Below are 12,022 nucleotides of genomic sequence, written 5' to 3' on the forward strand. Positions count from 1 at the left end.
AGCTAAGGGAGGTGAATTTGGGAATTTTTTTCAAAGCTGAGTAAGTTTTCCAGCGGGTTTTGGGAGAATCATAGAATCATTAGGGTTGGAAAAGCTCGCTAAGATTATAGAGTCCAACCACTAAGCCAGCACTGCCAAGTCCAGCACTAAACCATGACCCCAAAGTGCCACAGCTACACTTACCCCACAGACGGTGACCCCACCACTTCCCTGGGCAGCCTGTTCCAGTGCTTGACAATAGTTTCAGTAAAGAGATTTTTTTTTTTTTTTCTAACAACCAATCTGAGCCTCCTCTTGCACAACCTGAGGCCATTTCCTCTTGTCCTTGGGAAGGAGGGGTTGGGAGCAGCTTTGCCTTCTCCCGGGACCGTGCAGGATCCGTAACGTTAGGTTCTTGCTGTGAGACCGCGGCTGCTGGTGACGAGCTCCTCTTCTTCCCACCCAGGTCTTTGGCTACTTGAACTTTATCCTCTGGGCAGGCAACATTTGGTTTGTGTTTAAGGAGACGGGCTGGCATTCCTCAGGCCAGCGGCACGCTGCGGACACCATGGAGAAGCAGCCCGGTGGCTACAACCAAGGTGGCTACAACCAAGACAGCTACGGGCCAGCTGGTGGCTACAACCAGCCAGACTCCTATGGCCAGGTGGGTGAATATGGCCAGTCCCAGAGCTATGGGCAGAGCGGGCCAACCTCCTTCGCTAATCAAATTTAGGGTTCACGCAGTGCAAGCTCTTGCACCCACAAGTAGAGGGTTTAACAAGTCTCAAGTTTCAGTGGCACCGGATTTTTAAGGGTTCTACATAAATTATTACTACAACACGGTGTTTGATGTCCATTGAAGGTCTAAGCCCACCTCCCTTGGCAGATGGGAGGTGGCCAGGGGGCTGGAGTTGGCCTTTCTTTCCCTGACTAGCCAGACACAGGGGATGTGCTCCTCGCCGGTGACCTGGAATTGCTGTTGTAGTACGTACTGTAGAGATAACTTTATGGTAGTTTTGTATGTGTTAAGATGGTAGAAGCTTTTTTGTAGCCTCAAGTCTATAGTATTTAATATGCATAATATAATTGAATTTCCTTCTGCATTTTGGTGAAAAACGGAAGTGTTTTACTATGATTTCTACAGATTATTCTGTATATCCATGCATGTAACATTGCACCTAAATTTTCAAAACTGCCTGTCTGTGACTCTTCAGAGCGTTTGTTTTGGTTATAATTTTTGTTTCAGAAGACTTTACTATTATTTCAGTTAACTGAGTCATCCATCCATAATTTAGTGCATGGATAAGCAGTTTCATACTACCAAATGTCTGGACTGTGTAAATGGAACTTCTCGACTTCTGCCACTACATTTTGTTAAATGTCTGTTTAAAAAAAGTATGCATCTTTTATATATTTTGCAGAGTTGAATATATGGCTTACCCAAGTTCTGAATGCTTTGTAACTAAACTGTTTTTCCTTGAAATGGCATTCAGTAGTATATATGGTACCTGACCAATGTTTATTCCATTTAACTCAGCTAAGTATTCCTTCTATAAATCACTATTTCTATGGATGTTTTGTGAATCTTTTAACGTGAGCTGTGGAGAATAAGGACCAAGTAACTGTGTTATATGTTTACAAAGGTATTTATTTAACTAAGATAACAGAGGTGCAGATATCAGTGTACAAAATCACGGGAAAACGCCCTGTTGCTTGATACAGCAACATGAAAACCGCACGTATTGTGACCTTACGAAGCATAAATATTCCTTTATGCCCTCTTACGAGAAGAAAACCTTTCTGTCCGTGCTGTTTCGAGATTGTTAGATATCCCTCTGTTAGGTTGCTGCTCTGAGCGCTAGCTTGGTGCTAATGGAGAATGTAACTGGATTGACCAAATAACCCAGGCTCAGAGGAACTCGTCCTAAAAGAGCCAGAGCCAGACTTGTAGCCTGTTTGGATTCCTCCCTGGGAAATTCAGCCCTCCCTCACTACAGCATATGAGATGCATTGACACAAACAAAAGCCTGAAGCACAATGTACTAATCAAAACTGATCATCTGCATTTCTAGATCAAAGTGTATCAGTATATAATCTTATTGTATGAGCTGTAATGTTGAAAGCATCTTAGCTTAAAACAGCTTAGTCTCTTCTATGATTGTTGTAACCAATTTATGGCTACTCAGTGGATGAATCTATATTGTGATATCTATTTGACCCTAATAAAGTTATTGCATACAATGCATGTTTTCAGAGTATGTTAATATTGAAATGTCACTGCCAAATAATGAAGATAACTATTAAAGAAAAATAACTATTCCTATGCCTGACCTTATTGGTCACATTCTTACTGTTTTCCAACACTTTTGTGGGGATTGTTGTAATGTACGATGGGATACGACACTTCTGCAGACACCTGTCATTAAAGGTCAGCATCACAAGTTTTTTTAAAAAATTAAAAGTGTGCAGTTTAATACCTGCCTGCCTCTTTACCTGTCTTTCCACTGGCAGTAGGACTAGCCCAGTACTGTGCTAACCATCCCAGTTCTGAGGATTGCTGGAAAGTTATGTGTGAGTTGTAGAGAAAACAAACTGGAATATCTAAATGTTCTCCTATTCCAAATGAGGGCAAAATACAATTTTCTGGGTCAGTGAAAAACGTTATTTTGGCTCTTAGTTAGTTTGTTTGGGGGGTTTTGGGGTTGTTTGTTTGGGGTTTTGTTCGGGGAGGTGTTTTGGTTGGTTGGTTGGTTTTTCTTTTAAGTTTGGAAAAAAGGTAGAGATCAGCAAGTCAGGAGAAAGTGAAATCTGTTTGACAAGGGGTGTAATGGGATGTGTGCTCTTCATAACCCCTCCCATATAGTCCTGCTTCTATTCTTTCTTTTTGTTATTGTTGTTCTTTTGAATTTCCTTTCTATTAGTTGATGAGGAATATCCCAAACTAAGCTCCCATATCTAAGCTTCTCCACTAGAAATAGTTTTTGTGTCAACTAGCTTTCTCTTCATGAACTTTTCCACCCAAATCAGCAGGGCCCCATTCCTGAACTTTCCTATCCAATGCTGAGGGATGGAAATGAGTTTCGCTTTGCTTTATTCCTGTATTTCAAACCAGATGAAATTCTTGTCTAACCATGTGAGCACAGGACTGCAGCTTTCTGGAGTTCACACCCCTGGAGAAAGGGCAGTTTCTAAGACAAGGCTGGGAACAGAATTAAGCTTACGTCATATTTTGGGTACTATTTGTGTAACTCCAGGTCTAAGGTTTTCTCTTGAAGAGCAGGGCTGGTGGAAGAGTTAAGAAAAAGTAGTGTAAGAGGCACATCTTTTCATGGAAGTCTTGCCCTTGCTTTTACCCAGCTGGCCAGATCTTCACAGGTGCCTCAGTTCCTTGCTGCTGTACAGAACAGTTGAGCTAGTTATTACCCTTGGGGACTGTAATCTTCACTCTGAATTAGGAGGGAAAAAAACCTCTTCCTCTATAGCTTCTCAGATTAACAAAGTATGGCAGCAGCAAAAGTGAAAACAAAAATGATGCATGCACTTGTCTGTGTTATGTAAGAAAATGTATTTGAATGTTTCCTCGGCCTTCCTCTGGATTTGAGTCTTATCACATCCTTTTGAAGATGTTGAAAAATTGAAAGTTTATTTCAGCTGGGGATGGTGACTGCATAGCCAAGGGTTGAGCAACTGATGAAAAAGATGTTACCTGGATTTAAGACAAATAGCAAACTAAACTCGAGCATCCTTTGTGAAACTGCTGCTGGCAGCCTCGTTGCTTTCCTACTTCATCATTAGTGAGTACCTCTGCCAGTTAGTTAAATAACTAGGTCAGCCTGGGAGAGAAAAAACATGTTCCTTGATCTTCTGTGCTGTCCCTCCTGTTTTCCCATGTGTTTCTCTTTATAGCCCATTTCTCAGCTACCCAAGTTAGGAGCATGTTTGCATTATCAAGTGTGAAGCTATGCGGGAGAGGCAGGTACGTCTGGCGAGGGTGGTGGGGAGGGGGGAGCACAGGAGTTTCTCTCCAGGTGCCTCAGATACAAAGGAAGGGGCACATTCACCTGGTTTGGGGATTTCCCTGTTGCTCTTGGCTGGGGAGGGAATGCACTTCGCAGAGCTGGAGCATCAATGCCTCCATGGGAAGGTGCTGAAGAGGGCAGGGAGGGTAAATCTGGGTACCACTGGCTCTGCAGGCTGCTTTCCTTCCTGCCCAGCACGTCAAGGAGACAAGGGTGAGTTCAGATGCAAACACAGCCCCATGGGGCTCTGCCCTGGCTCGATGGGGTTGGGGTTTTAGCGTGTGTGATATTTTTCCTGATGACCAAATCTCCTTCAGTGTGGCCATTGAGCTGCACATAACAGAGCCTCAGTGATGGCCAAGACTTGGAGCAAGTTTGTGCTCTTGTTGCATGAATTCATGTTGCAATTGCCTGACCTGATTAGGTTAATTATTTCCGATTTTTGTATGCTCCCTAATTGAAAGAGCAATCCAGGCTGTAGCTCTGCATCAGTTTTGGCTGAGACTGTGATATGCTGATGAAAGAGGCAGTGGAATCAACATGCATTGGAGCTCCCTGTAGCCTGCTCCTGACAGTATTTCCAGAATTTCACAGTTAATATGACAGACAGATTAAGAACTACTGAGTAAAACCTGCCACATGTTATTTAATCCTTTTCTGGAAAAGTTCTTATGCCATATCATGCAACAAGCATTTAGTCCTTTGTCCACTAGTTTTAAGATAGATTTGAGTCAAAGTTCCTTACGTATGTGAATGGATGGTCGACTTAGCTCATGTTCTCCCTGACTTAAATATTCTTTTTTAGGATTTCTTTTTATTCACTGCTTCTGCTAAACCCAGGAGCTTTTACTTTTGGAATTCTTTACCATCAGCAATAATTTCTATTTTGCTGTTAATATCTGGTGCTGATTATCCCATCATTTGTCAATGCCATCTATCATTATTATGAAGACCTTAGCATTTCAATAGAAAATTTTCATAGTTCAGCAGGGAGGCATCCTGTTGGTTGCATTAGTTTCTGCTCTTACATTTTTATTGTTCTGTCACCCATTAATGAGATTTTAGGTTTTTAAGAATACAGCTGCCTTTCTGAAGTCTGAATGTTCTATAATAAAACATTCCTCAGAGGGAAAGTTACCTGGCAATAATATTTTCAGGATTAAAGATCTTCTGGTTCCATCCCCCTTGCCGTGGGCAGGGACACCTTCCACTAGACCAGGTTGCTCAAAACCCTGTCCAAGCTGGCCTTGAACACTTCCAGGAATGGGACAGCCACAGCTTCCCTGGGTGAGGAGTTCAGGCTATTACCTGCCTGGGTGCAAGTCAGCAGCTCTTCTTCTGCAGCTCCTGAAGGGTTTGGTGGTGAAATGAAGCCTCTGAGGCCAGGAGGTGTGAGTGTATCTCCTGTTGCAGGTGTCCTTTGTGCCCATGTCCCGCTGTGGGCAGGCTCTCCCCTGCCCTGCCCAGGGTCATCTCTAAGGGAGTCAGGGCTCTGTCACACACACACGTTTCACAACATCAGCCTTCTTGAAATGCAGAAAGCATTTCCTTAAAAAGGGAGCAGAAAACTCTGGGAAAATACCAAAAGCGAAGCAGAAGTTGTGACTTTTTGCAGTGGCAATTATTTTAAGTGAACTGCCTGTAAAGATTTTGCAGCTCAAAGTGGCAGGTTGTCTGTTTTGTGCAGACAGGATTGTTAATGTGTGAAAAAACTGACCAATAAAGGCACCTGGATATTTCCAACATAAATAGTGTGTACCAAAATAGCTACAGAGCAGATGGCCTGGCTCCATACACACCTTGCTGACCAGAATACTCGAGCAACACACACAGCCAAAATCTCACTGTCTTCAGAGCTGAGCATCTGCAAAGGTAAGGGTTGTCCTCATGCTACCCTTTATCTGTCAGGCACAAACATTTGTGCATACGCTAATTAGTGTATCCTGGAGGGATAATGAACCCCAGGTTGGTTTGAACTTGCTACTACCCCAGCAAAGCAAATCACCTGTTCTAGAGCTCAGGCTCTCAAAAGTCGGTGAGATTAAAACAACTGTGAGCTGAAATCTGATCTATGGTGGAAGGATCCCAAAACACAGCGGGCTGGGTTTGCCAGCCCGCTCACACTGCTGCCTGCCACTGATAAACAGGCAACTGAGTCTTTCTCACTCTCGTTTTTTACCCTGGACGCTAAGACCAAACATCCCCATTCCACATATTAACGGGGATGTAATGCTTTTCATGCCTCGTGTGGTTCAACAGATGTGAAAGGGAATTATCACTTCAACATGATATCAAATCTCCTTTTTTTTTTTTTTTTTTTTTTTTTTTTTTTTAGCCGATGGCAGATTACTAAGCCTGAATTCTTGTTTAATTTTAGTGTGTTAATTGATGGAATAATGAGCATTGATTATATGTGTTTTGGCTTCGTCATTGCAATTACAGGCTCTGTTTTATTCATGAGCCAGTCCTAAAGAATGCACCAGAGATCTAAGACAGCTTAAACCTCTCAGAAAAAGGCTCTGAATTGTTTGAGTAATGACACTCTTAGATGGAAAATTAAAGGTTCTCTTTTCCCATGCTTTTTAAGATAATTAAAATCCAGGAACGGTGAGGTGGTGAACATCCTTATTCATTAGCCTTCAGTAATTTAGCTTCTACTAAATGAGGAAAACATTTTAATTCTCTAGGCCATCTGTTGCAGTCTCCTTTGTGTGTCCCGTTACATAAAGTCTCATCATGGATAGTTTTAACATCAGTGTTGTATCCTTTCACCAGGAATGATGAGCTGCATGAGGCAGTTGAAGTCACTACCTATTAACAGACCACCCTGGAATTAAAGTGGCTGCTTGGTCTTTTAAGCTGAAGTTATCCTGTCTAGACCCCTCTAGGCAAAGGATCCTCAGAGAGGAGCCCGTGCGTGGAGACGGGCAGTGTGACAAGCTGTGTTTTCTAATAGCGATATCCATGCCAATAAATACCAAAGTTCATTGGAGCCCTTCCAGTGCTGCTAACGTGGGACTGCTCTGCCATATGGCTCTGTGCTGCTTTTAGAAGCTGGCACTCTCCGTTCGGGTGGGATCCACGGCACAGGCTCCGTGCTGGAAGCTGCTTTGGAAGTGGTTTGGAGGCAGAGCAGGTCTTTCTGCACTGTGACGAGGAAATAGAATAACTATTAGAGTAGGAGTGTGCTCACCTAGGATAAATGCTGGTTCAGGAGCCAGGAAACGCTTGGATTCCGACTCAGGCTGTAGGAATAACTCTGTTTATAGCTTGGGGCGTTACATTATCCCATGAGGGGAAAGCATCTCATTAAAATGATAATTTGTATAGATGAACGGATGCAGTGTCAAAGTTATTCCTGGTGCAAAGTTACACCCCCACAGGTCCAAGAGGATGCAGGTTCCATTATGAGTTTGGTTTATTTCTCTCAAATTCCCCTATAAAATACAAGCCCCACTTCCTGCCAGCCCGGCAGTGCCTTCCAGGGGCTGCAGCAGAGCGGTGCATTTCACTGGCTCCACCATCCCCAGGTAGTGTTTACATTATTGATAGGCATGGCTACCAGCGGGCTGCTGCCACGGGGCAGAGCTTCAATCCGCCTGCTTGCTATTACTCCAGTTGCTTGGAGATCACAAACAGCCGGGCCTCGAGATGTGTGGCTGCAGAACAAGTGTTCCCAGCACCAAGCAGTACTCGGTCAGTCAGCCAGCTCCTGCTTCCACCAAGCAAGGCTCTCCAGCTGCTGCAGGCATGCCCAAGGGGTAAGTCATGGCTTTGTTACAGCCTCTGGGTGATCTGAGTTTGTCTTGAAACTCATTATCTGGGTGTGTTTGTCTCTGTCACACTCTGTAATTAGTTTCTAGCTATTCAGCACAAGGTAAGCAGGTTTTAGGTTTTGATGGAAAGCAGGGAGGTGCTTCTCACGGATGTGAGTCCTGCTGGAAATGAAAGCTATGTGCCTGCTCCAAACTGAGAGCGCTGGTGAGGAGGGGATGGCAGACCCCTCTCTGCTTTCCTGGGAATTGGTATAAAACTGAGAAATCTCTGGGGCCTCTTTCGTGTTCATGAAGAAATTACACGAAGTGTGTTGTAATGTCCCTCGCTTAAAATTAATAATCAGCTTTAGTAACAACTCCAGGCTGCTCACTTAGGTGAGGGATTAGAAGCTGTGTCATGTTCTTGTGCTGCTTGTAGAGGCCATTTTCCTTTCCACTGTGAAGCAAAGACACTCTCCCTTGGGAAGCCCTGAGTTCCTGGGGGATAAAACAAAACAGAAATGAGCAAGCTCATTCATGGAGAAATTAAATACGTGACACAATTTACCGAGCGATAATTGTGCCTCTCTGCTTCCTCAGCACCAGCGTACCCATAGCCAAGCAGCTGGCATCAATAAAAGGTAAGGGGACCCTTCCTTGCCCCTTTGTCTTTCACAGCCCACATGCAGAATGTTCTGGCAATGTCACAGGGCTTGCAGAGGCCGTGCAGATCCTCAGCTGATGCAAGTCAAGAGGGTCTCATGGGTCCCTGTGCCATGGGCTCCTGTGTTGTCACATCTCCTCCTGTGCTTGCCTGTTCATAAAAAAATCACAACATAAATCACCTGTGTAGCATGCAGTCTTTTGGAGTCATGCACGAGTTGGGGAATGAGTCCAGCCCTAATCCCAAGTGTGCCATAGTGCTGAAGTGCAGCACTGATGCTCAGACACGGATGTTCCTGTGCAGCCAGGCTTCCAAATGGGCCATGTTTTCCTTGGTGCAGGACTCTGGGAGTCCAAATGCATCCAGGAGATGATCACATGGGCTCTCCCCATGGTGTGGCAGGTCCTTACTGGGTGCCCAGAGTCAGGATAGACCAGGTGGGTCTCAAGCCTCATGCCGTGTCACAGCCCTAGCTCCGAAGGAAAGCTTCCTTCAGGGTGTGATTGTATGGGATATGAGGCATGTTGCTGGCCCACTCCAAATAAAATCTGGGCCAGATCCTCTGTGGGTATAAACAGTTTCAGTCTCATTAACTTTAATGAAACAACACAGATTTCCACCCACCCAGGATGGTTCTAACAGATTCCTTTCAATTATACCTCAAAAGCCTTTTTTTTTTTTTTTTTTTTTTTTTTTTTTTTTGGATAAACTTTTCCTCCCTCCAGCTCTAAGAAAAGGCTCAGACCTTGAAAAGGCTTTTGCTACAGCAGCTTTGGTATATAACAACTATGCTGATCCCGAGAGCAAGCTCAGCAAAGCTGAAACCAAGAGCTTACTGCAATCCCACTTTTGGCATTTCATACAGGTGAGTGGGTGGCCCTGGGACAGCCCTGGCTGGGCACTTTGGGTGCAGGAATGGCAGCTCAGGCTGTGTCCTGCAGCCTGGCAAGCATCAGTCCTTGGGGTAATCCCAAGTGACACTTCAGGGACTTGGTACAAACATATTCTGTGATTTAGTTGCTTTATGTTGAGCCTGTGTCTAACACAGGGCCAGAGGAGGGGGGACAGCAATAAACCACGACTGCTGCCTGCTTGAATTTGTTTAAAGAAAACAGAGCAATTGCAAAAAAAACCACCAACCAACCAACCAAATGAAAACCCTTGGACGATGCCAAGAGGTTGGATTTATGAAGAGAAGAAACCCATGGCATTTAATGAGGTGTTTGGTGGTTTGCCAGAGCACTGAGGCAGCAGCCCTGTGCCACGGAGCCGTGGTCACTGGTGGGGTTCCTGGGAGAGAGGAGCAGAAAGCCCTCACCCACCTGGCTGGGTATGGTGAGAAGCTGCCAAAGCACCAGTGGCTGTAAACTTCCTGCAGGGTTGGTTTGGGTTTTTTTTTTCCCCCTCTAAATTAAAAAAGAAAAAGGATTAAAAAGTTGTCAAGTGGTAGGAAAAGCTATCTAGGACTAATAAAAAAGAGCTCAAGTAAGTAAATGAGAGAGGTAATACCTTTACTTCCAAAAATAACAAAATCACGTGGCTGGTTGGGGAGGGGAAATTGGCCCCGAATTAGAAAGCAGGCACCTTACTGGAAAAAGAATTGAAAATACCACTGGAAGCAATTAAGCTTGGGATCCTGAGTTTGTTTGGATATTATTAAGCTAAAAAACCACCCTGGAACTCTAGCAAGGTTTTTTCGTAAGGAAATATAAAAAATAGATATGTTACAGAATTTTAATAATCCATTCCAACAGGAATGCCCAAGAGGATCAAGAGTAGCAGTACGAAAGTTATGCCTGTAAAATGAACAGTTTCTGTTCTGTATATATTTGAATATTAAATTTAAGAGGGTTGGTTGGTTGGTTCGTTCCTCCTCTCAGTTTTATCAAGACACAGAACTCCCTTTTTTTCCTAGCAGTTACCAGCTATTTCATCATCACTGTCAGATTTTCAGTCATGATTAGGTGTCTTTTAAAAGATATATTCTGGATTCCAATGGAAACTTTGAGAACTGGTTGTTCTCCTTTCTGACTGCAATAATATTTCTGTTTGATTTTCATTGTATACCTTTTGAAAAATTAATATGAATGTGGGCATAACAACCTGAATGGGAAAATAAAAAATATATTAATATTTACATAGGTAGATGTCTTTTTCTTTTTTCTAATGATGCAATAAAAAAGGAACTTTTTTTTTTTTTTTTTCCATTTGAAATCCTCCATAGGGCCAAGAAAACAAACCAAAATACCAGGAAATAATTTCTTCCTTGGATGAGGACTCAGAGAACAAAATTAATTTTGAAGATTTCATGATCTTGTTAGTCAGTCTCACTCTAATGTCTGACCTGCTGCAGGAGATCAAAAATGTGAAAACCACAAAGTGATCTGTGATTTTAAAGAAGAAATGGCTTGGCACCATATGAGGAAAGTGTGAGTGAGATACCACTGTGTGCCTGGATACCCCGTGCTGGTCCCTTTTAATTGGAATAAAGTTGTGTCCAAACCTGGTTGAACTTATTCCTCTCTTGAAACACTCCACGAGGTCTGTGCTCAGGGATTTGTGTCCACTACATTCGTGCTTTGAGTGAGTGACTGGCTCCTGCTGGGTCCAAGACCAGTTTAGAGCTGGGGGCAACCCCCAGCCCCGTTAAATGCCAGGGAAAGGCAGCCCATGCTCTCCCAGACCCCTGCATCCTCTCCCTGGGATAGTGTGGGATGAGAGGGAGAGACAGAGAGACAGCTCTGCCAAAATGTGCAGCCCCACCCCTCGAGGCAGGGCTGCCCAGCTCCCCAGGCTCTCCCTGTCACCCCGGGGGCTTCAGCCCTGAGCTACCAGAGCTGGGCTTCACAACGGGCAATGACCACAAAATCTGTTGCTGTCTTAGGTAAAGATTGATTTTAGTCTCTCTGGTTTCCACCCCACCATTCGCCCTGCTGAAGGGAGCATTTGTTTGATTTCTTCCTCCAACTGCTCTCTTCATTTAGAGGTCACAATGGAAGGAATTTATGTCCAGTATTTGCAGGGCATCTTTGGCAGTGCTGTGCTTGTATGACCTGGGGAATGACCCAAACATGCCAGCTGAATCTGCTCTTCCATGAAACTGAAAAGCAGAAACCAGGTAAGAGATGGTCCAGACCAGGGAGGGTGGGAAATAAGGGTGGACAATAAATTGTTTGTATTGGAACTGAGTGATTTTGGTTAATTAAATGCTCATCATCCTTCTATTTGGTTTGGTTCCTACCTACAAAGCCCTGGCTCAGAGCCAACATTTATCCCACTGTGACATCCCTTTGGGGCATGAAAAGTAGTCTCATGCCCCAGGAGCAGAACAGCCTCTGTAAGGATTTCATAAGACTCTACCAAGATGAATGATCCAGCAAATTGTTGGAGCCTTTTTAGTTTTTTCTTCTTCCTTGTCTGGAAAGGAGAAGACAAGAATGATTTAGCTTTGGTGCATGAATTTTTAATAGGAAGGGATCAAACCCTCTAGTGTTAAAAGAAGGAAATTTATGCCAGCTGAGTAATGAGATTTAACTCTTTCACATAAAAACGCTTTTAGTGTTGTAATGGATTTTGATGTGAAGGAAAGACTACAGTAGGAGACC

At 43.8% G+C, this 12,022-nt stretch overlaps 2 protein-coding genes across 9 annotated transcripts in view; both read left to right on the forward strand.

Moving 5' to 3' along the window:
• The window catches only part of SYNPR (synaptoporin), a 107,297-nt gene extending 105,077 nt beyond the window's left edge, over positions 1 to 2,220 (forward strand). For both annotated transcript variants that reach the window (XM_040076191.2, XM_040076192.2), the window contains one exon: positions 446 to 2,220. In XM_040076191.2, the coding sequence (XP_039932125.1) occupies positions 446 to 712 (267 nt within the window). In that variant the 3' untranslated portion in view covers positions 713 to 2,220. The remainder of the gene's footprint in view (positions 1 to 445) is intronic.
• Positions 2,221 to 3,901: 1,681 nt separating this feature from the next.
• On the forward strand, positions 3,902 to 10,883 carry SNTN (sentan, cilia apical structure protein). Of its 7 annotated transcripts, none has more exons than XM_040076547.1 (6): positions 3,914 to 3,955; positions 5,686 to 5,870; positions 7,617 to 7,759; positions 8,354 to 8,394; positions 9,143 to 9,282; positions 10,642 to 10,883. In XM_040076547.1, the coding sequence occupies exons 3-6, from the start codon at positions 7,650 to 7,652 to the stop codon at positions 10,798 to 10,800; spliced, it is 450 nt and encodes a 149-aa protein (XP_039932481.1). In that variant the 5' UTR covers positions 3,914 to 3,955; positions 5,686 to 5,870; positions 7,617 to 7,649; the 3' UTR covers positions 10,801 to 10,883. The 7 variants fall into 7 exon arrangements, with proteins under 7 accessions (XP_039932479.1, XP_039932481.1, XP_039932484.1 ...); XM_040076549.1 differs by lacking the exon at positions 3,914 to 3,955 and adding an exon at positions 4,140 to 4,211 and having other exon boundaries at positions 5,690 to 5,870; XM_040076545.1 differs by lacking the exon at positions 5,686 to 5,870 and having other exon boundaries at positions 3,902 to 3,955; positions 7,551 to 7,759.
• The last annotated feature ends 1,139 nt before the right edge of the window (positions 10,884 to 12,022 follow it).

The sequence above is a fragment of the Hirundo rustica genome, chromosome 12 (genome assembly GCF_015227805.2).
Source record: "Hirundo rustica isolate bHirRus1 chromosome 12, bHirRus1.pri.v3, whole genome shotgun sequence".
Classification (NCBI taxonomy): domain Eukaryota; kingdom Metazoa; phylum Chordata; class Aves; order Passeriformes; family Hirundinidae; genus Hirundo; species Hirundo rustica.

Excerpts from the sequence above, each read along its gene's own strand:
- SNTN (XM_040076545.1), top strand. Across the intron at positions 7,760-8,353 it reads GCTGCAGGCATGCCCAAGGG|CACCAGCGTACCCATAGCCA; the intron begins GTAAGTCATGGC and ends CTGCTTCCTCAG. Across the intron at positions 9,283-10,641 it reads ACTTTTGGCATTTCATACAG|GGCCAAGAAAACAAACCAAA; the intron begins GTGAGTGGGTGG and ends AATCCTCCATAG.